Source organism: Amorphotheca resinae (genome assembly GCF_003019875.1).
Source record: "Amorphotheca resinae ATCC 22711 unplaced genomic scaffold M430scaffold_6, whole genome shotgun sequence".
Taxonomy (NCBI): Eukaryota; Fungi; Ascomycota; class Leotiomycetes; order Helotiales; family Amorphothecaceae; genus Amorphotheca; species Amorphotheca resinae.
The window spans coordinates 564,637-588,814 of NW_020194476.1; the positions used below are offsets into that span (position 1 = coordinate 564,637).

Genomic DNA, 24,178 nt, shown 5'->3' on the forward strand with positions numbered 1-24,178 from the left:
TACCCCACCCACCCCGCAGCATCAATCAACCCAGATAGGTCCTGGAACGCGTCGAAGTGACATCTCGATGTAGATATGAGACCTTGATTTCTCATTTGCTTTCCTGAGGTGAGAGAGTCCAAAGCCCACAGAGGATCTGTGGTACGAGGTGGACCTCTGTCTGGTATTGGAAAAGGAAGATGGGAGGGGAGGGGATTGTGGGTTGAATTTATACGTTTTTGTTTGGGGGAGGGGGGGAGGGAGGGTAGCCTCGGATAAGGTGGAAGGAGGGAAGCATAGGAGATGTGTTTATGGACTGTGGCTGTGGGTGAATTACCTAGCTTGGTTTCGAGTTGTTAGATTAGGTTAGGAGGGTTTGGGTGGGTTGGGGATTGAGATAATAGGAATGAATGTCCGTACCGACAACTCCTTTAGTAGCAAGCCCAGAATTCGCGGGGGCAGCGGAGAGTTTAAGAAGAGCATATTCAGGAATGGCCACTGTTAGAATAATAACATTTTGTCGAAGCCTAGTGAGAGGGTGAGAAATGGATGGATGTTGATGATGATAGATAGGTAAGGAAGAATAACATAACGGGGACGAAGAAAGGTTTACATGGAGAGTTGGCAGGTGCTTCATAGAGTTTGAGTGTCTGTTGTGGTTTGGTTGCATAAGATGGAGATTTTGAAATCAAGACATTGTTTGCATTCAGGTTACTACCTAGGTAATCTGCTATCTAGACACTCCCTCTGCATGTCGAGGTTAAAAAACATAAGCGCGGCCAGTAGGCCAAAGGAAGACGCGCGCTGGTCATTTGACCAAACTGCATCATTTGCTCATTACCATATCCTCTGTCCGGCATCTCCAGCTGGCGTTGTGTCAGGACGGGCAGCATTGAACTCGGGTGATCTAACGGGATTCCTGTTCGGCCTTTCCGGACTGTATCCGAAGGCCCGAGGGGGGGAGCGACCGCGATGAAGGTCGACTCCGGGTCTGTAATCTCGGTTTTCCCTCTCCCGTCCAGCCCATCTTGGAAGATCCCCAAATTGGACGTCATGAAGGTGATAGATGCCAGGGAAATTCCGTAGCCGGTCATCGTTCCGTAGCCGGTCATCGTTGCGTGGCCGGTCATCGAATTGCTGACGAGCCCTAATTGCATACCACATCAACTCGATGCTTTCCGCAATGCCGCAAAGAGTCCTGTTCATGTTCTCGAGGGTGGCATTTCCGGCTGGAAGTCCCTCGGCAAGGGGCTGTACTAGAACAGCATCAGTGTCCTGATCGCAGGACTCAGTTCCCGAATTGCGCCTGGAGGGTCGATTATTCGATGTTAGCACCCTCCCTGCTTCGCCTACCAGCGTCGCATTATTTGCAATCTGTCCATGGCTTCTATTGAAACAATCTCTCAGGTGGAAGGGGATATCAACATTGACGTTGAGAGCCATCTTTTCAGGAAGATGAGATGTTGGAGAAAGTCACTGACGCTTTGTGATGGTGGATGAGGATCCAAGGTCAGATTTCGACAGTCGGGATGCAGATATTTATACCCATCAGGAAGCATGATTGTCGATGTTTGCCAAGTCCTGAAATCACATGATGTTTGTGAAAGTTGAAATTTGATAGAAACATGACTCACGTACTGGGGCAGATCAGACTGATTGCCCCGGAATTGGCGTTGATGACTCCATCATGGCCGATTGGGAGACCCAGCTTCCGCGGCCGCTACTAACGGCAAAGCAGGTTATCTGATCCGTTTGTGAGAGCCTTCGGGGCTTCGATGATTGATGTATACAGTATGTATGTATGTATGATGGCACAGTATGTAGGATGTATGTGCAGAGCACGAGCGGTGTGGCTCTGCACGACGTACAATCCCATTCAGCCACGCATCATCCAGCCAGCCGCGGGCACGACTGTGGGTAAATAAGTGACGACACGTACGAGATGAGAGGAAGAGGACCTGCATGAGAGAGAAATGTGCGAGACTGTAGTGGCCGCGGGGAAGCATAGCACCCGCCCACCGCACGCAGGGCCATGTGGATAGATCGGCCTATACATTTGCCCCCCGTGTAGATGATTTTATTTTATTTGTTTTGTTGTTTTTGTGCCTGTCTCTGTCTCCAGTGTCTTGGAACCTCCTTTATATATGAAGACGTGATCATGGACCCGTCTCGCGCAATTATCGCCACTCTGCGCCGAAATGGAAGATGCGTGGATCAACAGGACTCCTTTCGAGGACAACAATCCTTTCCCACTGGCCGTCTGGAATGGTTGTGCAGCCACTCGAATCTCCTTCCCAGAGGCCTTCACAATGTGCAACCAGGGTTCGCCGTGGAGGAGCGACGACGAGGATCCCGCCAGTTGGTCGTCGGTTGAGGACGATCAGAGTCCGTGGGCAACGCCAGGTGAGTAACTTCTTGTAAGAGCCGCGTCGTTGAGATTGAGATTGAGCATTGTCATCCATAATTCGCACCCCCTCGTCCCCTTCGATAAATCTTCAGTTGTATCTTTGTCGTGCATTGTTTCTTTGGCAGGGAAAGAGAGAAACAAAGGGCGAGGCTCGCTCAGGTCCCTCGAGAGTCAAGACCCGCTAGCTTTGCCGCACCCGCCCAGCTCTAGAGCTCGCCCGCCCTGTACATTCCCTGGCATCAAATGGCTTCGATTTTTGGAGCGCGAGCTCTAGCATCGCAGGATGCTGTTGCTGTGGCTTCCATCCGTGCTAATAGACGAATAGCAGACCCCAGCGACGACGAGCCCTTCAGTACTGGGATTACGAACCGCGTGTCGAATGGCGACGACGAGCCTGGCGAGAGGCGACCCGAACTCGCGCATCATCTGCAGAACGATAGCTCCATCCTCACCCTCGCCGTCGGGGAGCACTTTATATATGCAGGCACACAGGATGGGGATATCCTGGTCTGGTCTTTGGCTTCGTTTGAGCTGATCAATCGAATTCAAGCACATACACGCGCGGTACTCTGCCTGTTCCTCTCCGCAGATGGCCAACTCCTCTTCTCCAGCGCTGGAGATGCAATTGTCAATGCGTGGTGCCCGAACAGTCTGAAATTATTATATCACATTTACAGCACGTACGATGTCGGCGACGTCTTCAGCGTGGTGTATTCGGCGCAGTTTGAGACGGTATATATGGGGGCGCAAAACACGAGCATACAATGGTGTAGTTTGAAGGACTCTGCCTCAAGACCGACGCCCAATCCGGAGCGACATCCTGATCGGAGGAACCATAGGTTCTTCGACTCAGCGCAGGCGGGTGGAACTTCAACGCCGAGACCCCAAATTACGAGGATTCCCGTAGATGATGGGAACGTTCTGGAGATTGACAAGGCGCATATGATTCAGTATGCCCATTTTGGATACGTTTATTGCATGCTGTTGGTCCGATCTGTTAGTCGATTGGTGGACTCCGAGGATGATATGCTGATCTCTGGTGGAGGGGATGGGACAATTAAGCTTTGGAAGCTCTCCCACGATCAAAACCAAGGTATTCAGGAGGTCGCGTGTCTTGGTGAGGATGATGCCGAGTCCGTGTTGTCGATGGCACTGGATGGCTCGTTCCTGTACAGCAGCAAGCTTGAAGGGGTCATTGAGCTGTGGGATCTGGATACCAAACAGAAGCTCCGGGTTATAAGGGCGCATAAAGGGGACGTCATGACATTGCAAATGGGCTGGGGATATCTATGGAGTGCGGGGTCCACTGGATATGCGAGAGTGAGTTTCTCGAGCTTCACTTGTTTTAAGAATACTAACACATCCCAGAAATACAGCACGGTACAGTACGGCAAATACAGAAGCTCCTCGTCGAACTTCAACCAAAAGTACCAATGCGTCACTCGATGGAAGGCCCACGAAGGTCGTATTCTGGCATCGGCAGTCACCACATACAACAATCAGCAGCTATACATCACAGGCGCCAACGATAACTCGGTTTCGATTTGGAATATCACGGGTTGTCATCCGGGTTCTTATAGCAATACAGAGGTTCTTGACAACCAGCTGATCAAATCGCTGCAAGAGTTCGTTTCGTTCAAGACTATCTCTTCGAGGCCAGATCATGCGGAGGATTGTCGACGTGGTGCAACTTTCCTGCGGACCTTATTCAAGAAGCATGGTGCGCAGACCGAGATGTTGAACACAGAGAATCAACATAATCCCGTAGTGTATGCCAAATTCAAGGGCAATCCAGCAACAGCAGGGAAAAGGAAGAAGATCCTGTTTTATGGTCACTGTATGTCCCCTCATTATCTTCTCGATGAAACCAGTGCTAAACCCAACAGATGACGTTGTTCCCGCCGATGATAAGCAAGGCAAATGGATCGTCGACCCATTCCAAATGAGAGGAATAAATGGCTACTTGTACGGCCGAGGGGTTTCCGACAACAAAGGGCCAATCATGGCTGCCCTCTACGGGGTCGTAGACCTCGTCCACAAGAAAGAGCTCGACTCCGACATCACGTTCCTCATTGAAGGGGAAGAAGAATCTGGTTCTCGCGGCTTCAAAGAAGCTGTACGCCGACATAAAGACCTGATCGGTGAAATCGATTATATAATATTGGCCAACAGTTATTGGCTTGACGATGAAGTTCCTTGTCTGACCTATGGCCTGAGAGGTGTTTTGCATGCTACGGTGAAAGTGGATAGCAATCATCCCGATGTCCATTCAGGTGTAGATGGAAGCTTTATGATGGACGAACCGCTCTTCGATCTCACTGCTATTCTAGCCAAACTCAAAGGCTTACATAACCGTATCCAAATCCCTGGCTTCTACGACGATATCCTGCCCCTGACACCCGCGGAAGAAGAACGCTACGACGATATTACTGAAATGTTGATTCGACGCAATCCTTCTCTTGGTCCAGCCGAAACCTTGAAGGCATCCCTCATGGCGCGTTGGCGAGAACCCAACCTCACAATTCACAGATATAAAGTCTCAGGACCCGACGGCTCACTAGTCTCAAGCCATGCCAGCGCCGCCATTTCAGTCCGTCTCGTCCCTAATCAAGAAGTAGATGATGTGATCAAATCCCTCACCACCTTCCTGAACGACGCCTTCGCTACCCTTGATACGCATAATCGCTTGTCGATAACAGTCGACAACCAAGCAGACGCATGGCTTGGTGATCCAGACAACGAGATATTCCGCACGCTCGAGGAAGCGGTCATGGAGGTCTGGGGCCCGATTGGCGAAGGCACCGGAAGAGCGAGTGTCCCTAGCGTTCGGAGCAAGGAGGAAAAGAAACCGACCCCGACCAAGAGCCCTAGCTTGAAACCGAACCCTACCACCACGTCGACGTTGACGATGGGAAGCGATTATATGTCGTTGGCTAGCGCGATGCATCCGCCTCAGCAGACCGATCCATCTAATCCTTCCCAACCCACTCTCCCTATCCGAAGCACCTCAGAATCGTCCGCAACTGATTCCGTCCCCACCCTTTCGAATGGTTCCGCTACCACCAAACCCAGAGGCCGCAAGCCCCTCTACATTCGTGAAGGTGGTTCGATCCCCTCAATCAGGTTCCTCGAAAAGGAATTCAATGCGCCGGCAGCACATCTCCCTTGTGGACAAGCGAGCGACGCCGCCCATCTGGATAATGAGAGATTCAGGGTCAGTAATCTGATGAAGAGCCGGGAGATCTTCGGGAAGGTCTTCGGACGCTTGGGGAGCCGATAGGTAGTTGGAGTGGTGTCTGTTATATTCAAAAAGCTCGTCAAACGAGTGTATAAAAAATTGAAAGCGGAGAAGACCGCCCGGTGTTATTTGTTTAACTCGGTGGTGGTGCATTGGCGTTGCGAAAATTGTTATATTAGGTAGGACGGAGTGTGTGTGCAATAGATTGTCAGGACAACAAACAACAACAGCTGGGAATGAATGAATTTGGAAGGACGACAAAAAAGTGAAGTTCTTAGACGCATGCATGGATTATTGATGAAGAAGGGGGACAAAAAGGTGTCAATTAATTAGAAAATTGTAATCAAAGTACCAAAGTGTATATTATCCACGGAAATCCTGCCCTCGATTTCCATATGCTACTGAGGAGTCTTGTGGTTTATCTCCTTCCACGCTGATTGATGCCTCATCACTTTACTTACCGTCCAGCATCTAAATCCAGGGGTTCGCTTAATACGCGAGCCCTCTACTTGCGCGTGCCCTTTCCCGGTTCATTCTGGGAGAGGCGACTCTTGGATTTAGTATATATACCTTAGGTAGAAAAGGAAAGAAAAAAATAAATATAAAAGAAAGAAAAGAAAAGAAAAGAAAAAGAGCACAGAGATAGATAGAGAATCCAGCAGATCATCATACTACACTTTGAGTATGTATCCGCTGTTTGTGAAGGAATTGGTTGGGTCCCCGGGGTGGGCGAGTCGCAAAAAGAAATCCTAGAAAAAAATAAAATTAAAACAAAAGAATAAACTCAAAGCAAGCCAGTGGGAATTGAGCCCACGGCGGGGGTCGAACCCGCAGCCTTCAGATTTTTATATGGATTACTGAAGAGAATCTTAAGTAAGAGTCTGACGCTCTACCGATTGAGCTACGCGGGCTGAGAGATTTTTGCATGTTTTTGTTTGGTGAGAGGTGGGGATGGGAGGGGTTGTTGGGGTATTTATTTGTGCAAAAAAAAAGAGGAAGGGGGGGGGGGATTTTGGTGCAAATTGGTGTTATGTTAGGTATGTTATGTGGGGCTGGCTGGCTGGCTTTGCGATTCGCAATGAGGCACTTCTTCTTCTTGAGATTTGGGGTTATTGAATGGTTGAGGGGAGGGGATTTTATAGAGAGAGGGTTGGATTGGATTGGGAAGTGGGGATGGGGGGGGTTGATGGAGGGGATTTGGAGAAGAATAGGGAAGAAGAAGAGAGGGAAAAGAGAGGTGTATGTATGTATGTGTATATTCAGCAGTACAGCATCTACCTTAGACAATACCTATACTAAAGCCTTCCACAGATGTGCGTATCTAGAAGATAGGGTAGCCAAACACAATGGCTACATACACATAAGTATATCTACCAGCCTTCCGGTGTATACAATCATCGTCTACAATTGACTAAACGCAACATCGAACTATATACTTCCCATGCTATATCATGACAGCTATTCGCGATTTTTATGATCTAAGCAATCAATGAACAGAGGGCGGGAAATGATAGCTGGAGTAAGACTTGTGAATGTGAATGTAATGCGGAAAACTACCTATGTTGGTCTTGCTGGATTATGAAAGTATCATTGTTGGTTGCCCGCCTTTCCATCCCATCTCAATCATCATCATATTCCAGTTTCGGCACGTCAGTCAGATTATCATGGGAAAACTGACAAGCTCAAACACTGCGCCACAGAGAGGGATCGCGTAGTTCATCTTTGTAGATCTGAATTTTGCTTGCGTGGTTGTACGTCAGTCAGGAGCTGTCTTGGATGCGGTAGTGAGGAGAGCACGAAGCAAAGGAATGAATGCGTCGGGGGGACTTGGCCCAAGGGTTTGTTCATAGATACTGCACGACGAGACATCCAGATCCGTCAACCCAGAATCCCATTGACTAGGTAGGTAGGCACCGACTCTGATTTCCGCATACTGGTATTTGAAAAAGGGGATCGAGGACAGAGCGCGTCAATAGGGAATCCGATTCTCCGAACATCTCCTGATACTTTTTCTATCGCGCGATATAGACAAGCATATTGCCGCGCTGTAGAATCGGAAAATCACCCGAGGTGCCATCTCCGGGGGATTTCCCGTCAGGAACCTTGTCCTCACGGCGATCGGATGTGCAGCAGAGAGAGATAGGGCCGACAAGAAGGAAGCCGTTGGACCGGTCCGGTCGGATGCTGCATTCTTGAGGGGCTGAGCCGGAGGCGGGAAAACACATACATGAACACGCACACAACACCCGCATCACTGGATGGGGGTTGATGAGGGAGGGATACGAGGACTCGGTAATGCCTCGTTTGGGACGAGAGGGGGCGTTGATATTAATATAATATTGGGAGTGGGAGGTGGAGAGGTGGCGATGTGGCGATGGCGATAGGGAGGGAGATGGATGGCGTTGGAGCTGCTGTCCTTTGCCGAGGGTCTGGGTTGGGATATATTTGGAATATAAAAGTGCAATACGATGAAGGTAAAAATTGAAAAAAAGAAAAAGAAACAAAGAAAAAGGGCCAGACAAAAGTAAATATAAAATCAAATAAAAATAACTCGCAGAATACCCGTCATTCAGCCCGCCTTGTGCCTTGCAGTGACTCACTCTGCAGTACCGTGTACCATGGTCAGTGGCAAGTCCGAGGTTTTCGACGCATCGACGACGGCACCGCGATGGTGGTGACTTGATTCCCGTGACCAGAACAACTAATTCTCTTGAGCTTCAGTTTGACACCCTTCTTCTTCTCTAAAGCCTTTTTTTATCAATTCTTTTTCTCTCAAAAACCTCTTTAGAAGCCTTGTCTAGATACCCCGAAAGACGGTTGAACGACAAGCGGACTCCCCCATCTCCCATCCCCCATCCCCCATCTCTCATCCCACGCAACACGACTAACCCCCCCCTCCATCCTCCGCAACGATCATGACGTCCAGCCTTACATCCCCCACTCATCCACCAGGTATGACTTTCGTTGCCCCTTCACCGCCCTCTCCGCGAGGTTGCAGTGCATCGACATGGCTGGACCCGCGGCGGTCATCTGCTCCGTTGACTGATGCGTTGGCAGCTCCAATCCATCCTGATGCCGTCTCACGCGCTTTGCACCCGCCGCCGCTGAAACCCCGGGTCTGTCGCTATTTCAGCAAAGCAGGTAGGTGAACTGGCCTTCTCTCGCTGCTCTCCGCGACGCTGGAATATTCGGGATATTCTGGGTATTCTGGATATTTCAAATATTTCGAATATTCCCGAATATTTTCATTGGCGACAACGGGAGGGCAGACGCCCCGTCGCATATGCATGTTGTGTCGTGCAGCATCGCCAGTGGATCCCGTGATTCGCGCCGGCTTCTGTTGCGCATCACGGGCGTCTGGCTGCATTCAATGATATCGATCCCTTGAGCTCCCTCCAGTCACACACGTCATTTCTCCCTCCCGTCCCCGTCGCGCCCTCCAGAGATCCAGATCCTCGAGGACAGGTCCATCATACGGTAGCAGGAGCTGACCCGAGGGATAGGTGCGTGTCGCGCAGGCAATGACTGTCCCTTCTTGCACGATGCCTCCCGCCTTCCCGGCGCGCCTGTGACGACCACCAAGCCGCCGCAGGGAGAGCCCGCGCTGGCTTCGGCTTCTTCAGGGGCGCTTCCCGATGAGCATGGCATGGTCCAGGACCGGCGACAGGCCGTCACCAAGCCTGTCCCGGCGTCACGTGTGGTCCCAAAGCCCGTCCCACAAGCACAGGCACAGGACCCTCGCCAGTTCCAGCTGGGGCAGATCAGGAGGCGCTTCTCTCCCTCGGAGCAGGTCGCTCAGGGGTACGAGGGGGAAGCAACGTTGCTCAGGTTCAACCTCATCCCATCAGACCCCGACTTCCCCTTCGAGATGACGGCGCTCAACTGCCAGCTCTTTGTACCCACTGGATATCCGGTGTCCAAACCATGGCTAAGGGTTGGAAACAAGGACATCCCGAGGGGATTCGCCCTCAACGTCGAATCTGGTTTTGATGGCTTGGTCAAGGACAAGCCCGAGGCAACCCTGCTGGAGTTGATGAAGGCTCTGGACAAGAACCTAGAGGTCTTCCTGTCCGCCCCAAAAGCGGAGACGGTGAAGTTGGTGCCGAACAAAGATACTCGCCATCTATCAGCCCTCCCTTCAAGGTCCGTGGAGCCAGTAGCAGGTCCAACCCGGATCGAGGGGAAACTCGCCGCGTCCGAGGTCGAAGCTCAGCCGAGGGTGGAACCAGCTGAGGTCTTCACGACAGAGCAGAAGTCGCAAGCGTCACAGAAGAGGGAGGCAGAGACCAGGCAGCTGGAAGCACGGATGGGACGGTTACCCCTGTTCAAGAAATCAGGTGATGGGATAGCTTATACGATCCCCGTTGAGCCGCGACGACGTTCCGAACTCCCAGTTGCTCTACAGGCAGTGAAGTCAGTGCAGCTGTTCGTCCCACTACTGTACCCTCTGCAACCATGCCGGATCCGCCTGGATGCGGTCGACCCCGCTGAATCAAAGCCTGTTGAGACGGGGTTTGAACAGAGGGTCGCGGGACAGAAAGATGTTACTCTGATGGGTCATATCAACTATCTCGCCCAGAATATGCACATCTTAGCAAAGACCGTTCTGGTATCTGAACAGAAGCCGGCACCTCCCTCTGTTCAGCCGGCACAAGCAGAGGTCGCTCCCACCAACAAGGGGAAGGAAGTCGACGGACAGCAAGATCCCGAACGAAGCCACATCCAATATATCACTCGACCACCAGAATGGACTGTCGATCCTGACGATGTCTCAGATTCCGACTCCGACTCCGACTACTCGTATGACACAGAGTCATCGGAGGGAGGGGTTGAAGTTGAAGCCGAGGATCAGCAACCTTCTCAAACCCCTCAGAACCCAGAGCGGGGGACAGCAATCTCATTCCCGCTTATTGAGTTGTACGGCATTGAGCTCTTGGAGGTCGTCACGTTGAATCTGTCGGTGAAGTGTGAGAGGTGTAAGGAGGTCATGGAGATCAACGGGTTGAAGAACGGGATCACAAAGTCTGAGAGCTGTAGGAAATGCGCGACTGCGCTTGTAGCGACGTATAGGAGGGAGCTCGTCCACGCCAATGCAGTACGAGCTGGGTTTCTCGATCTTGAGGGATGTGTGGTTGTTGATATGCTACCTAGGTATTTCCCCTTTTTCCCATATCTTTCTCTCCTTCTACATCCTTACCCATCATTCTCCCATACTGACAACTCCTAGTACATTCATCCCCACCTGTTCCCAATGCTCCACCCCCTTCCCACTACCCGGAATAGTCACCATCCGTGGCGAAACAACACGCAACGTCTGCCACACCTGTCACCAAAAGCTCACCCTCACCATCCCCCAAATCCGCTTCCTGCACATCACCTCCTCCCGGCTCCCCCCCTCCTCGGGCCCTCGGCGCAAGCCTGAAAAGCTCGGGATCACTCCGGGCACCGAACTACCGCGGCGCGGGCGCTGCCGGCACTACTCGAAAAGCTACCGCTGGTTCCGGTTCAGCTGCTGTCAGAAGGTGTACGCGTGCGACAAGTGCCACGACGAGAAGGAGGCGCATCCGAACGAGTGGGCGAACCGCATGATCTGCGGGTGGTGCTCCAGGGAGGGCAATTATAGACCGCAGGACTGCGGGGCGTGTCATATGCTGCTGGTGGGGAAGAAAGGGGGAGGGGGGTTCTGGGAAGGGGGGAAGGGGACGAGGGATCGGGTGAGGATGAGTAGGAAGGATAAGAGGAAGTTCCGGAGACCGGTGGGGGATAAGATCAAAACTGTTTGATGAGTTGAGTTGAGTTGAGTTGGGTTGGGTTTTGAAGGATGGCTCGTTATGTATGATATCGATATAACACCCTTCTTTCTAGAGAGCCAGAGCCAGAGCCAGAGCCAGAGCCTAGCTACATAGCTACCTACCTACCTCACCTCAGCTCAGCTCCTTGCTAGGTAATAGTCTTTCTATCCACAGCCCGTGCATGTCTCTCTCATCTCATCTCTCCTTCTCCCATCATGAATCCCCCCCCCCCCCCCAATTCACCCACCTGTCCCTTTCCACTACCCCCCTCCCTATTCCCCTTTCTTTTCCCACATGATAAGATCGTATCGTACACTTTGCTTAGAATTGATGGTGAATCTTTTCTTCTTTCTGTTGTAGAGGTATGTGTGTATATCGATGGAATGTCTATATTTTATTTTATTTTATTCTATTCTACCTTACTTAAAGGTTCAACCTACATATATCCTCATCCTCAACCCCGAACCAGATAAAAAAAAACCAATAATAATAATAATAAATCTCCCCCCCCCCCCCCAAATTTCTTTTTAAATAATATAAAACAAAGCAAACATTCAGAAATCGAAATCGAAACATGACCCAGGATTGCGAGCTGGGGAGGGATAAGATAGAGTGATAAGAACCTGGAACCTTCCTGGATAAGAAGGTCGCGGCCCTGGTCGCGAGTTTTGCACGTGCGTGGGGTATTTGTTTGATTGATGTGATGACGGGATGAGGCGGAGGCGCGGAGAGAAGAGGCGCGGAGAGGCACACGCATGCCCATGTGACAGAGAAAAAGAAAAAAGAAAAAAAAGAAAAAAAGAGGCAATCCAAGCCAATCATACAAATTAATTTAATTAATTAATTGTTCACGAGAACGAAAAAATGAAAATGAAGAATTGGAATATAATGAACCAATCACAAAATAAGAGAAAGTAAGGTGAAATAAAATAAAAATAAAATAAAATAAAAATAACAAACCACGAGAACTACCCCCCCTTCGTTTTTTGTTCTCAAATAGGCAGTTCCCCTGTTTCGCGATGGCACGTAGTATCCAGATTCCAGATCCGTATCTGACACATACTGATACTGGCACGACAGCACATGGCGAGCGCGTGGGATGGTTGAGTGCTGAGACATGAGACATGGTCGCAAAGGAGTGAGTGGGATGGATGGATGGATGCTGGGGGGCTGCTCGTGGTGTTTGGTTGATTGATTGATTGATTGATTGATGAATTTGTCTTGAGTTCCTCTGTACGAGGGGACATAGAGGTATGGATGGATGGATGATTATGGTTACGGGCGTAGGCGTAGGCGTATTTGTCTCTGGTAGGTAGGTAATGTATGATTGATGAGGATGAGGAATGGGAATTGGTACCATGCATGGATTCTGGGGAGAAGAGAAGGATCACATGCAATATCCTTTTTGATTTCTTTTTTTCTTTTTCCTTTGAATCATGATAGAGGACGTACCCTTTCTGAAGCACAAGAGAACGCCATGAAACGGGAATGAATGAATGACTGCGCCGTACAATGTTCAGACAACCTCGGGCAGGTCTCTGATTCGCGACCTCGGCGGGCATCGGCGTAGCCTCGGTCTTGACTAAGCCGTCTGGAGGGGGAAGATGCGTGGAAGGCGGCTAGAAGACGGACGGACGGCGTTGATTGGTGCGGGAACAGCGGGTGAGGGATCCTGGACGGATGCGTGTTAGTGCCTGATCGAGAGCTTTAGCGAGGAAAAACAGCCACGAGGGAGGGGTTGGGGGGGTGATGAACCGAGGAGTTGTATCGCTTACTCGTGAAGCAGTAAAGCACACAACACCGAGGGGACTGTAGCACTGCAATAATACCAATTCGCAACAAGCACAGTCCCGAATCATAACGACAGACTGAAGCTGAATACGAACCCCTCTACACTGCTTCACACCAGCAGAAACAGGCACCGCCATCTCCTCCGGCTCGCATCCGCGGTACTGCAGTACGCTCAGACCCGGCGACGACCCAGATGTCTCGGGTCCTGATCGACGCTCTCATTTGACGGCATGCCCGGCCTGCCCATGCGCGCGACCCTGGATCGCGACAGGGAAGGGAGAGTCGGGAAAGCACCGTTGCGGGTGCGGTACCCGGGACCGTGGGTGAAGCCTCAGACTCTCGTGGGTGCTGCAGGGGGGGGCACACACGCTGCTGGATTTCCGCGGGCGAGGAGGTAATCTCGGAAGGCATCCCGGTGTTATCGAGGGTCGAGGGTCATGGATCATGGGCGAGGGGCAAGATAATACGACGCCGTGATGCCCGGGGAGCCAGGAGAGGAAGTAATCCAGACCAGATGAGATGCGCACGGCGGGGGTTATCGATCTGCACGACTCTCGGTCCGGAATCGAGGGAATCGAGGGATACATAGGATGATAGCATGATACGGTGGAAGCACGACTCAGTACTGCAGGTAAGCTTTCCCTGCGTCGAAGAATCGAAACTTTATTTCCTCGCATACATATGATACATACATACATCCAGCCAAAGCATAACATATGATACATACATCTCGAACTACTTACTGTGCAGTAGCCGGTACCCAAGTGCAAAGCGTCCGGAACGCACCCGCGCCCAACCACATATCAATCGATCAAATCGATACTCCCGTCGGTGCATGAACGCGTCCCAATAATCTCCCCGTCCTGACTCGCGCCGTTTCCCTCCCGCGCCCGGCAACGCCCCTCGGCGCGGCGCGCTCCTCCCTACCGCCCGCCTGGGCAGCGATCGGCGCGGCACTTGGCGATGGGATCCTGATGTTGTATCCAGAGGCTTGGGTGTGGTTCATCATTCGTGGGTCATCATCTCATTGCTCATCTCACACATCACATCTCGCGGGACTACTCTCCTCAGAGCTAAGCATTGATTAATCAAATTTAATCAATGCTTGGTATGGCCCGCATCGTCGCATGGCATCATCGCCAGGTGGCTTGATGCTATATTGGAAATTTAAGATGGGCACAGTGATTTGGGATTATGGAACAGAGTGCTGGGCCCGGGGAGCCTTTCCGCCGCACTTGGGCGCAGATAAGGTGCTTCAAGTCATGACTTTGATCGAGGGGTACTGCGCACAGCATGTAGGTCTCGACGCCAAGCGTATGCCCGCTGCAGGGTCGCGATTCGAATCGAGATCTCTGGGACGGGTGGTTTGCTGTGAGTGCTGTAGTTCCAGCGCCAGCAAGCCACTCACCACACTACAGTCGAACCGCGCGATTCTAGGGATGTGGATGTGGATGCGGATATGGATATTGGGATGGTGGAGGAGAGGAGCGGAGCGGGCGTGCTCGGGAAGGTCCCGCGGATGAGGACGGCGCTCAGCGCTGTGATGTTGTGATTCCCTAAACGGGTTTCTTGCGGCGCCCTTGTTGATGTAGGTTGTCAGGAGGCAGGGGAATCTCCTTTCTTGTCATTTTCTTTGTTTCTTTATTATTTTTATTATTTTTCTTATTATTTTTGTTATTTTTCCTCTCCCTCCCCCTCCATGTCCCCCCTCGCCCTCGGTAACGCCCCTCGCCCGATCCCACGCTCTCACGTTGCACCAACCCCCCCCCGGCATCCGTCCCAAGCCCCTGGCTCTCAGCCGACAACCTCGCATCTTGAGTCAGTTGCGCTGTTGACGAGCTCTGTCCAGACTCAGCGGGCTCCTCAGAACCGGTGTCCTGTTGCACGCAGCGAGGAAGCGAGCACAGAATAGGGGGCATCCCGTGCCACGCTACCGCAGCCTCGGGTAGGCGGCAGACGGGACCTGTTTGGATGAGCGAGCGATCGTCCTGGATTATTATGGCACCAGGAATGCAATAATCACTGCTTTGGGTACACCTTACCTTGCTCTACCATATGGCATAAGCTGAGGACCGTGATCGTGATACAGAGGCATAACATCACATGACCATCCATGACCGCATGCTGATTGATATTATTTTCGACTCGCGCCTCCGACAAGTGTTTCACATGCGCTACGTCTCTGCGGGGCCCTTCCGCCTTCCCTCGCAGCGCACAGCAGATTTTGAGTTTGCGTTTAAGCTTTGCGGATTGCGTTTAGGTTGCGGTTGATTTCATGCATGTTTTACGTCTATGCTTTATTTATTTATACTTTATTCTTTTATTTATTCATTTATTATTTTGGTGGTGTCTATTGCCTCTTTCGTACAGCGGTCACGTCGGCGATGTTCGTCTGTACGGCGAGGGAGAGACGCAGAGAGAGGACGCTGTTGTACGTACAATATGTTACAGTACAGTACGACTCGCCCATCTATTACCCCTCTCTCCTGCTCCCTTCCCCAGGCAGCACTTTATTTATCGCCGGCACAGAGCTGGCACACGGAGAAATAATTCACCACAGCACAAACAAAAACAAAACACAACACAACACTGTTAACACACCGAAGTGCGACCGCGCCTCACCTCAGCCACCGAGAGATCAGGCGTGGAATGTAGGCGTATGTAAGTAATACCGCCGAGTTCTATACGTTGCATATTTTTTTTCTTTTTATATATCACATCAATTATTTCTATTTGTCCCAAGGTCGACTGCGATTTATGCTAGGTAGAGGCGGAGAGAGGGCAGAGAGGGGAGAAAAATGTGATGTAATTCGAGGAACCCCCCCCCTTACCTCGCGCGTGGCGAAGGGTTTGAGATGTGGTCTTGTGCGGTGCGATGCGTGCGGCGAGGCGGTTATTCTTGTACTCTCATTCATCCCTTCTTTCGGGTGTTTGTTTTATTTTATTTAATTCTTTTCTTTTAACTTGGCATTATTTTTCTTCTTTTCCTTTTCCCCATCATCTGATCCTGATCCTGATCTGATCTGCTCTAATCCGGGGTAAAACCATAAAACCATCCCATCCCATCCCAGCCCAGCCCAGCCCAGCCCAGTCCAGTCCACCACCAACCACACCAAAACGCGGGGTGGCGCCGCCGCTCTCCCCCACGCCCAGTCCAGTCCAAGAATCAAAGAGGCCAAGGCCCGGATCGTATATCATTGTCATATCATGTCATGTCATCGTTTGAACCTCTGTTCTTATGTATCTAATAAGTCAATCCTGTTTGTTTGTTCTGCACATACGTACCTACGTACCTTGTCTATAAATAGTAATTATGTATAACACAACTCTGTACTGTACTGTACTGTACTTGTGATTTATTTATTTATCTATCTGTATTAAATACTTGTAGCTAGGTATCTCAAATGAACTCACCAATAAAATAAAATAAACCTACCTACATTCAAGGCAAAACTACCTACCTACCTCCCTACCTATCTTATGTAAGGGTAGGTAGTTCATGCACCTATGTCTAACCAACCATCTAGTCTCGAATATTGAATTCTTTCTTGATTTTTTTTATTTATTTATTATTATATGTAATTTTATATTTCAGGGAAAGGAGGAGGAATGAATGTATACAGGGTAGAAGAAGCAAGTCTTACCTTACCTCGATGACGGTTTTTATGTGTAACAATACCTAAGGTAGTCCCGTGCTGTAAACGCAAGGTAAGGTAAGGTAAGGTAAGGTAGGAAATTTCCTCTTACTTTCCTTCTATATCCCTCACCTTACCTTACCTTACCTTACCTTGATGCGTTGTCAAATCTCTCATCTCTTATGAATCATCCATCATCCATCATAGATCACGATCGATCGATCCTATGATACCTACCTATGACAGCGCATCCCTTTAGCGAAAGCGAATGAGAGTGAGTGAGTGAGACATACTGCGTTGTCCATCATCCTTATCATCCATCCATCATCCATCATCATCTGGGTTTTGGTCTGATGATATGTTTGGATTTCTTGGATGGATTGGGAGGTGTGAGGTGAGGTTTATTTGGATTATTTGGATTTATTTTTTCGGGGAGAGGGGGGGAGGATTGGAGGGGAGGGAAGGGGTGGAAAGAGGGGTACTTTGAACCGCGCGCTTATCTTATTAGATGTGCTGTCTGTCGTTGCCTTTTATCCCATCCCATCCCATCCCATCCCATCCCATCTCCTCCAATCCCTCCTAATTCCTATCCAACCGCACACACACGCACGCAGTCTCGATACTCGTGCTGTGCTATTATACCTACCTACCTAACCTACCTAGAAGCGAGCTTTGGCTTGCTTGATTTATTGACTAGGCAAATAAATAAAATAAATAAATAAATAAATACCTTATATATTTCTTTTTTTCAAGTTTTAGAGGTTGAAATTTGGAATTCGTATGAGATCAGACGAAGTGATAAGATGATAAGATGATAAGAATATCTAGGGGGGGAAGGGGCGGGGGGGGGGGGGTCTAGAATTTGGAAATTTGAATTTAAAGATTATAGGAATGAATATGAATATTTGGAGACTTTAGGTGAGGTGAGGTGAGGTATGCGATGGTAAGGAGATAGGGAGGGAGGCTGATTTATTGTTTTGTATTTGAATTTGAGTTGTGTTGCGTTGGGTTGGCTTTAGGGGTTGTCGTCGAGAGTAGGTATGCAGTATGTATGCATGTATGTATCTATGTCAGGTACCACACCATACATTTGGAATTTGGAATTCCTTTCCATGTCCCTCTTCCATGGCATACATACTATACATGAACCTCTTCGCGCGGGCCCCTACATAGAGGCAAAGCGGACGGGGCGGGAACGGGAGGGAGGGAGGGAAAATGGGTAACTGAACTTTCTGTCATACCTAGGGTATTGATATGTGGGGAATCAGGGGGAAGGGGGGGGGGGGGATTATAGAATCTAAGATATAGATAGATAGATAGGTTGTAGTGGTGGTGGTGGTGGCTTTTCTCTCACAAGCAAAGCAAAGCAAGCAGAGGTTCCAGATCCCTGGATTTGATTTAATTTAGATTTATTAATCGCATATATGCATGCAAAACTAAGGTACTGTACCCCTTTCAGAGGACGGTTTAATTGTAAGAAGATACCAGCTGGATGTTCTGCTGTCTTGAAGAAAAAAAGGGCACCGTGCATCGCGGCGGCGTCGTAAGGGTACATATGTATGTATAATGTATAATGTAAATGTATATGTAAATGTAAATGTAAAAGTGACAGGTCGGATCCAAAGAGCTTAGGCGTGGATCGACGCCAGGGAAGGGGGGATGGGAGGCAACGGGGAAGTTGAAGCTGGGAGCCGGGAGGAGAGCTGTCGTTTTTTGGGCTTCCCAGCTGGAGGATTAGTTTTGAAATAGTTGGTCGATTATGGGATCGTGGATAGAGGATCATGCGCGAGGGGGCATGATTTGGATTTTTGGATTTTATGGAATGGAATGGCATGGACGCCACGACAAGGGGAGGAAGAGGGGGGGGTTCGGGATGGATGGATTGCGGGTTTGAATGAATGAATGGAGTTTCGGATCTCGTCATTTGATGGTTGGGTGACTTGACGGTTGGCAGACACTGGATTTGAGATTTTGACATTTACGTTGGATACAGAGAATTCAGAGGATTCAAAGATCACGAGGACATCGATATGGAGTCATGGACAGCACAGCGCCACTCATCACTCTTGCCCTCGGTGCCTGTGCTATGCACGCCTCGTGAGGCGACAGTGGGGGGTCTCAGTCTCAAACCTCTTGCCTCCTCCTCAGCAGCAGCGCAGCAGTGCAGCAGCAGCAGTAGCACCAGATCGCGGGGCGTTTGGCGCTTGACCTCGGCGTGGCTAACTGCGCTCAGGTCCCAGCGAGCTGGCCCATTCCATCATTCCTGTCCTGCTGGCAGCTGACGGCCCTTTTCACCCAGGGTCGAGTACATGTCATCTGCTTTCGGATTGATTGAACCTCGGGACGGCGCGCGTTACACGGTGCTGTTGTGCCTGTCCTTGTCCTCTGTCCTCTGTCCTGTCCCTCTGTAAATAATAATAATGCTGCTGATTTGCTACCCTCTCTCCATCATCCTTCATCATCCTCCCTCAATCTCCCTGCCCTGTCCTCCCCCTCCCTCCATGTCTCCGACGGCGTCTTGCCGGCGGGAACAGGGCTCGGCTGCTGGGCCTGGGCACTGGACACTGGGCACTGGGAACTTGGAATGGCCAGGCTCAGTCCCAGAGGGCCGGGAAGGGTGGCGACATGGATGCGAGCGACGGGGCTGCTGCAAATGACTCGGGGGAGCGATGCGGTTCTGGAAAAGGCCGAGGGGGTAAGGCGAGCGACGGTTCTTACGTGGGCGGCGGCGCTGATTGGGTCGGGGGAATAGGGATCGCGAGGGGACGATGGGATTTCCTGGGACCGGGACTGGTGACTGGTCACTACTGATCAGTAGCTGGGGGCCAGGGCAGGGAGAACTGGTAAAGTGGTAAATCGTGATTGCTGGTGGAGTCGGGAGTGGGCCTTGGGCATTGGGCCTCTGTGGTTACTTTGGTAAGGACCTGGCTGGGTGTTTCCAGTTATACCCGTAGGCGAGGGGCTGGCAGGCGGGAGAAGGGAGAAAGGAAAAACGTCTTCGCGGTGGATCACGGCTGGCCAGTCACGAGCGAGGTTATTCATCCTCGGCAGACGCTTCAACCGTTCTTGGGGAGCTCGGCAAGAGCAGAGCATCGCATTCTCTGCTGTCTGCGAATATTATACGGTTCCAGCGTCGACCGTGACAGTGACGAGCACGGGACGGCGGGCAGTTGGACGTGGACGGTTCCTGGAGCCGTGTGGCTTTGTCACGCTCTGATTCGTGCCTCTCGCACTGATGCCCTGCAGCCGCAAAGCCCATCCAATACATCCATCGACTTATCCAGGCAATATGAATGCTCCAATACTGATAGTCTGATAGTCTGATAGTGAGCCAAATAACCTTCAATAACGCCCCGTGACCAGTCACAAAGAGACGAGTCAGCCACAGCCGTGATGCTCTTGAGAGTGTCTGGTCCAAGATGCCGAGGCTCTCCCGAGGCGCTGAACTGCTGAACTGCCACCTCCCAATCCCGACTCCCGACTGACACGCGCGCCCAGCAAGTAAAAAGTCTCTGCGCCGCGGGGGGCCCATAATAATCACCGGGGCCGGCCTGGGTGCTGTCGTCCGCCGTAGTGTGCCCTACTTTCTGCTGTCCTGTCCAGCTGCCCATCGGAAGACGCCCGGCGTCGTCAGTCTTAGTACCGCCGACATGATGCCCGATGTGGATTAGACGCGGGGCATCGTCCTCGCACGCGTTGAGGCCCGAACACTGCCTCTCCGGGCTAGCGTGCTCCTCTCGCACTAACCCTTCCCAGCCAGGCGCGGGAGCTGGCCGGACAAACAAAAGGGCCCTCCGGACTGGGCATCCCTGGCTCTCCCACGCTGCGAGCGCCAAAGAGGCTTGACCTCTTCGGGCCGCCGCCAACGTCCCAGACTCCCCGACTCTCTCTCTCTCCCACCGACTATTTGGGACCCACCCCCTTCACACGCCCAAACCCGCCCCGACACCGTTTAATACTTCTACTTCACCAGCCCTCCGCGCGCCAACTCTCCCTGCTCTTCTTCACCCACCCCAGAGCACGACTTCGAGACCCGCGATCCATCTGCTTGTCGACGACTATCCCCATCGTCTCCCGATCTCACCGCTACGTCCACGACTTCCATACAATACATCATCGTCATCGATCCTGCTCTCCCACCCCCCCCACCTCTCGCTCCCCATCACCACGCTCTCTGCCAGTTAATGCAAACCGCCGCCGCGGATCGATTGCTATACTACGATCAGAACCCCGCGAGATATCTACGCCATCTGTGCTCAGCAAAGAACGAGCGGATTCCCTCGACTTGTGATCACCTCCATCCCTCCCCCCCATCTCCCGCTCTTCCCCCCCAGACCGCTTCGCGATTCAATCGCGAGCATCCCTCAGCAGTCGTGTCTCCGTCATCACAGCAGCTCGTGCAATCGAGCAGAGTCGAGACGATATGCCTGCAACGCTAGATACCCCGGTGTTGACCGTCGACGTCAACCGCATCCACAAGGTCGACACGCGCAATGTTGAGAATCTGTTCAGCATGTGGACAGGTGAGCATTCCGGGTCGGAGATGCGACCCAACTAACGTTCCTTGTAGTCTTCTCCCGATGTGCCGGATCGTTGGAGGAAGGGCGACGCCTGGAGAACCTGAGCTGGCGGTTATGGAACCGTGAGACCTTCTGCTGCGCTCCCGTCTCCGAGGCCAACGCGACCACCCCGGCCATCTCCATCTCCGAGAGGAGCACCGACGGGCGATACCCCGCCGACCTGCCCGATCTCTCCAGCAGCCCCGGCTCCGTGGCGGATGAGGAGGCCCTCGAGTTCGACAACGACAACACCGCCTCGACCTCCACCCCGCTGGATATTTCCCGTCCGCACATCAGACGCCAGGATTCCGTCAACAGCCGGAGCCGGGGCCGCGAACGGCACATCACCCCTGATGACCTCGAGAAGATGGTGACCACGATCAAAGAGCGGAAGGATCTGGAGCCGCTCAAGCTCAGCATCGCACCCCCCGCACCCGAGCCCGAGGAGACCCAGCAAGCGCAGCCAGCAGTGAGCACGCCTCAGTCAACATCCGCCCTGGGCGAGAGCAGTGCCTCGGCATCATCTGGGGGCTCGTCACAGACGACATCTGACTCTGCGAGCGGCACCTCCGAGAGGAGTACGACCAGTGTCGTCCGAGGCTTCTCGCCTTCTCACATCAGCTCTTCATATCGATCCGTCCCTCTCCTCAGCGCCCCTTCCTCTATTCCCGAAGCCGACATCGCTGCTGCCCACACCGCCAACCCACCGCTCATGAAGAGGCCAGGCATGTTCCACCTCGGTGCATCGTCTGGTGAGGACTCATTGAGTTCCGACTCAGTAGACAGAAGTGGGCAACCTGCGCAGTTGAAGAAGAAGAACCCCGTCTTCACCTTTGGTGGCTCGTCTAACGAGGACGAGAGCTCCCTCCCCCAGCGAGTCCAGCCACAGAGTGCATTGGCAGAGAGCATCCAGGGTCAGCCTAAGAAGCAGACTTCATTTAAAGAGGAGGTTGCGACCAGGACCATATCAGAGGACCGACCATTTGACGATGACGTCTTTGAAACCGACGAGGAGGATGTTGACGAGAGCGCCATTGACGATGATGACGACTCTTCGGATTGGGAGGACTCCAACGAGGACAGTGGCCATGCCAGCATCGATGAGAAGACCTTCTTCCAACGTGTCGACTCGAGACCCAACCTGACCTCCCGCCGGTCGCTGATCACCACCATGCTCCACCAGAACGACCGCGCCAATGCCCTCGCAGAGGCCGCCGCGCGATCTACCGCGAGCCTGCAGCGCTCGCGAACATCCTCTCCCAACGGCCCGTCACTCGCGGCCTCAGCCGACTCCGACGAGGGTACCCCTCTGATGATGAAGAGTACTCTCAAGCCCATCTCGGAGAATCCTCCTCGATCGGTCCCCCGACCCATCCACCGCACTGCGAACAGCACTCCGTACCAGCTCGCTCTCTCCCCTCGGACCACCCGCCGGAACATGCTGGCAACCGAGTTGACAGTCAGTCTGCGTCAGCACCTGCTCTGGGAGCGACAGCAGAAGTCCCAGACGGCCAATGCCGTGCTCAAGCGCAGACACACTGCACACGACGTTGCAAACCTCAAGCAGTACCCCGAGAAGGTGCACATGGACATGGATGACAAGGAGGAGAACGAGAGATGGAACCAATATTTCAGTCAGGGTCTCGGCGAATACCATTCCAAGGGATGGTAGTGTACCAATATTACCCCTCGTGTTAGACGCATCTCTAATTCTGATACCCCTGCGCATCGAGGATCATTTACGACGCATATACGTTTGGCAGCTTGTACATTCGGAACATACACGGGAGAAGTACATTACAGCCCTACACGGCTTCACAGCCCACAGCATTCACCGGCCCATGGGGCCTACCTGGCGTGGTCACGGAACGGATCGGCATTATTGCATGGCAGAGGAACAGCATCAGCCTCTTGCCCTTTAGCGAGTTTCTCTTCTACCTTCTGCTTCCAATCATTGCGTTGCGAGGAACGGCATGGCCATACACGTTCCAGTGGCGTTTCGGCCGGCTCTCGTCTCCCCGGAGCAACGGCCTGGAAAAATCGACATTTGTTTTTGACAACTTGGCGCGGCGTTGGGATGATACCATGGACCTTTCTTTTTTCTCACCACACCTTCACGGGATGAGGTGCAAACCTGTACACGATGGAGCTATGATAGGCGATGAGCTGAGCTCAGTGAGGACAGCGCGGCTTGCTGGTCTGGATGAGAAGAAGTTAGCCATAGCGGCGATAGCCATAGCAGCAACGAATAAAAATGTTCATGTATCATGTGGTTGTGCGAAGTGATTGTGTGAAGTGATGAAACTAATCAACCGCCGTGGATCCTGTGCCTTGTGCGCATACAGAGTAAAGGTACGGCACTTCAACTACAAATACAACGTCACAAATTTCATGAATACATCCCATCCATCCATCTCCCTCCCTCCCTCACACCACATCCCACCACATCCCACCGCATCTACACCTTACATCATCATCACTCACATATCTCCCCAAACCCAATAATTATCATCCTCTTATACCTACCTACCTACCTTACCTTACTCTATCCAGTGTCTCTTTCTTTTTCTTTCCCCCCCCCCCCTTTTCACCTTTTTTTCCTTCAATTTTTTCCGAGCTAATTTAGATACATGTAACAAATTTCAGCGTAAGGTAAGTTAAGTTACAGGGGTAAAACAACCCTACACATTACATTATCTGTCGTCATCACGCGTAGACAGGTAAGGTAGGCAGGTGTCAAGATTTCATTGTCTCCGTTTCTTTTCGGGTTTGTGGAG

At 51.7% G+C, this 24,178-nt stretch overlaps 8 protein-coding genes across 8 annotated transcripts; 3 read left to right on the plus strand and 5 right to left on the minus strand.

Annotated features, from left to right (window-relative positions):
* Positions 1-677: 677 nt before the first annotated feature.
* Positions 678-1,474, minus strand: M430DRAFT_34993 (hypothetical protein). The gene has a single exon (XM_024866656.1). It carries the CDS (start codon positions 1,420-1,422, stop codon positions 817-819), a length of 606 nt encoding a protein of 201 aa, XP_024720815.1. The 5' UTR covers positions 1,423-1,474; the 3' UTR covers positions 678-816.
* Positions 1,475-1,570: 96 nt separating this feature from the next.
* On the minus strand, positions 1,571-2,081 carry M430DRAFT_239756 (hypothetical protein). The gene has a single exon (XM_024864988.1). It carries the CDS (start codon positions 1,983-1,985, stop codon positions 1,719-1,721), a length of 267 nt encoding a protein of 88 aa, XP_024720816.1. The 5' UTR covers positions 1,986-2,081; the 3' UTR covers positions 1,571-1,718.
* Positions 2,082-2,153: 72 nt separating this feature from the next.
* M430DRAFT_34995 (hypothetical protein) lies at positions 2,154-5,678 on the plus strand. The gene is made up of 3 exons (XM_024866657.1): positions 2,154-3,706; positions 3,755-4,223; positions 4,273-5,678. The coding sequence occupies exons 1-3, from the start codon at positions 2,630-2,632 to the stop codon at positions 5,664-5,666; spliced, it is 2,940 nt and encodes a 979-aa protein (XP_024720817.1). The 5' UTR covers positions 2,154-2,629; the 3' UTR covers positions 5,667-5,678.
* A 3,592-nt stretch (positions 5,679-9,270) lies between these two features.
* M430DRAFT_101593 (hypothetical protein) lies at positions 9,271-11,407 on the plus strand (the record flags this gene model as incomplete). The annotated part of the gene is made up of 2 exons (XM_024860725.1): positions 9,271-10,775; positions 10,852-11,407. 2 exons carry the CDS (start codon positions 9,271-9,273, stop codon positions 11,405-11,407), a joined length of 2,061 nt encoding a protein of 686 aa, XP_024720818.1.
* Positions 11,408-12,375: 968 nt separating this feature from the next.
* Positions 12,376-13,253, minus strand: M430DRAFT_239799 (hypothetical protein). Its single transcript, XM_024864989.1, has 2 exons — positions 13,192-13,253; positions 12,376-13,088 (listed from the first exon to the last, which is right to left on the minus strand). Exon 2 carries the CDS (start codon positions 12,976-12,978, stop codon positions 12,409-12,411), a length of 570 nt encoding a protein of 189 aa, XP_024720819.1. The 5' UTR covers positions 12,979-13,088; positions 13,192-13,253; the 3' UTR covers positions 12,376-12,408.
* Positions 13,177-13,910, minus strand: M430DRAFT_239801 (hypothetical protein). The gene has a single exon (XM_024864991.1). It carries the CDS (start codon positions 13,903-13,905, stop codon positions 13,426-13,428), a length of 480 nt encoding a protein of 159 aa, XP_024720820.1. The 5' UTR covers positions 13,906-13,910; the 3' UTR covers positions 13,177-13,425.
* Positions 13,911-19,158: 5,248 nt separating this feature from the next.
* On the minus strand, positions 19,159-20,453 carry M430DRAFT_42142 (hypothetical protein; the record flags this gene model as incomplete). Its single annotated transcript, XM_024867528.1, has 4 exons — positions 19,159-19,632; positions 19,684-19,916; positions 19,966-20,154; positions 20,210-20,453. 4 exons carry the CDS (start codon positions 20,451-20,453, stop codon positions 19,291-19,293), a joined length of 1,008 nt encoding a protein of 335 aa, XP_024720821.1. The 3' UTR covers positions 19,159-19,290.
* An 812-nt stretch (positions 20,454-21,265) lies between these two features.
* On the plus strand, positions 21,266-23,073 carry M430DRAFT_50485 (hypothetical protein; the record flags this gene model as incomplete). The annotated part of the gene is made up of 2 exons (XM_024868155.1): positions 21,266-21,365; positions 21,446-23,073. 2 exons carry the CDS (start codon positions 21,266-21,268, stop codon positions 23,071-23,073), a joined length of 1,728 nt encoding a protein of 575 aa, XP_024720822.1.
* Positions 23,074-24,178: the final 1,105 nt, after the last annotated feature.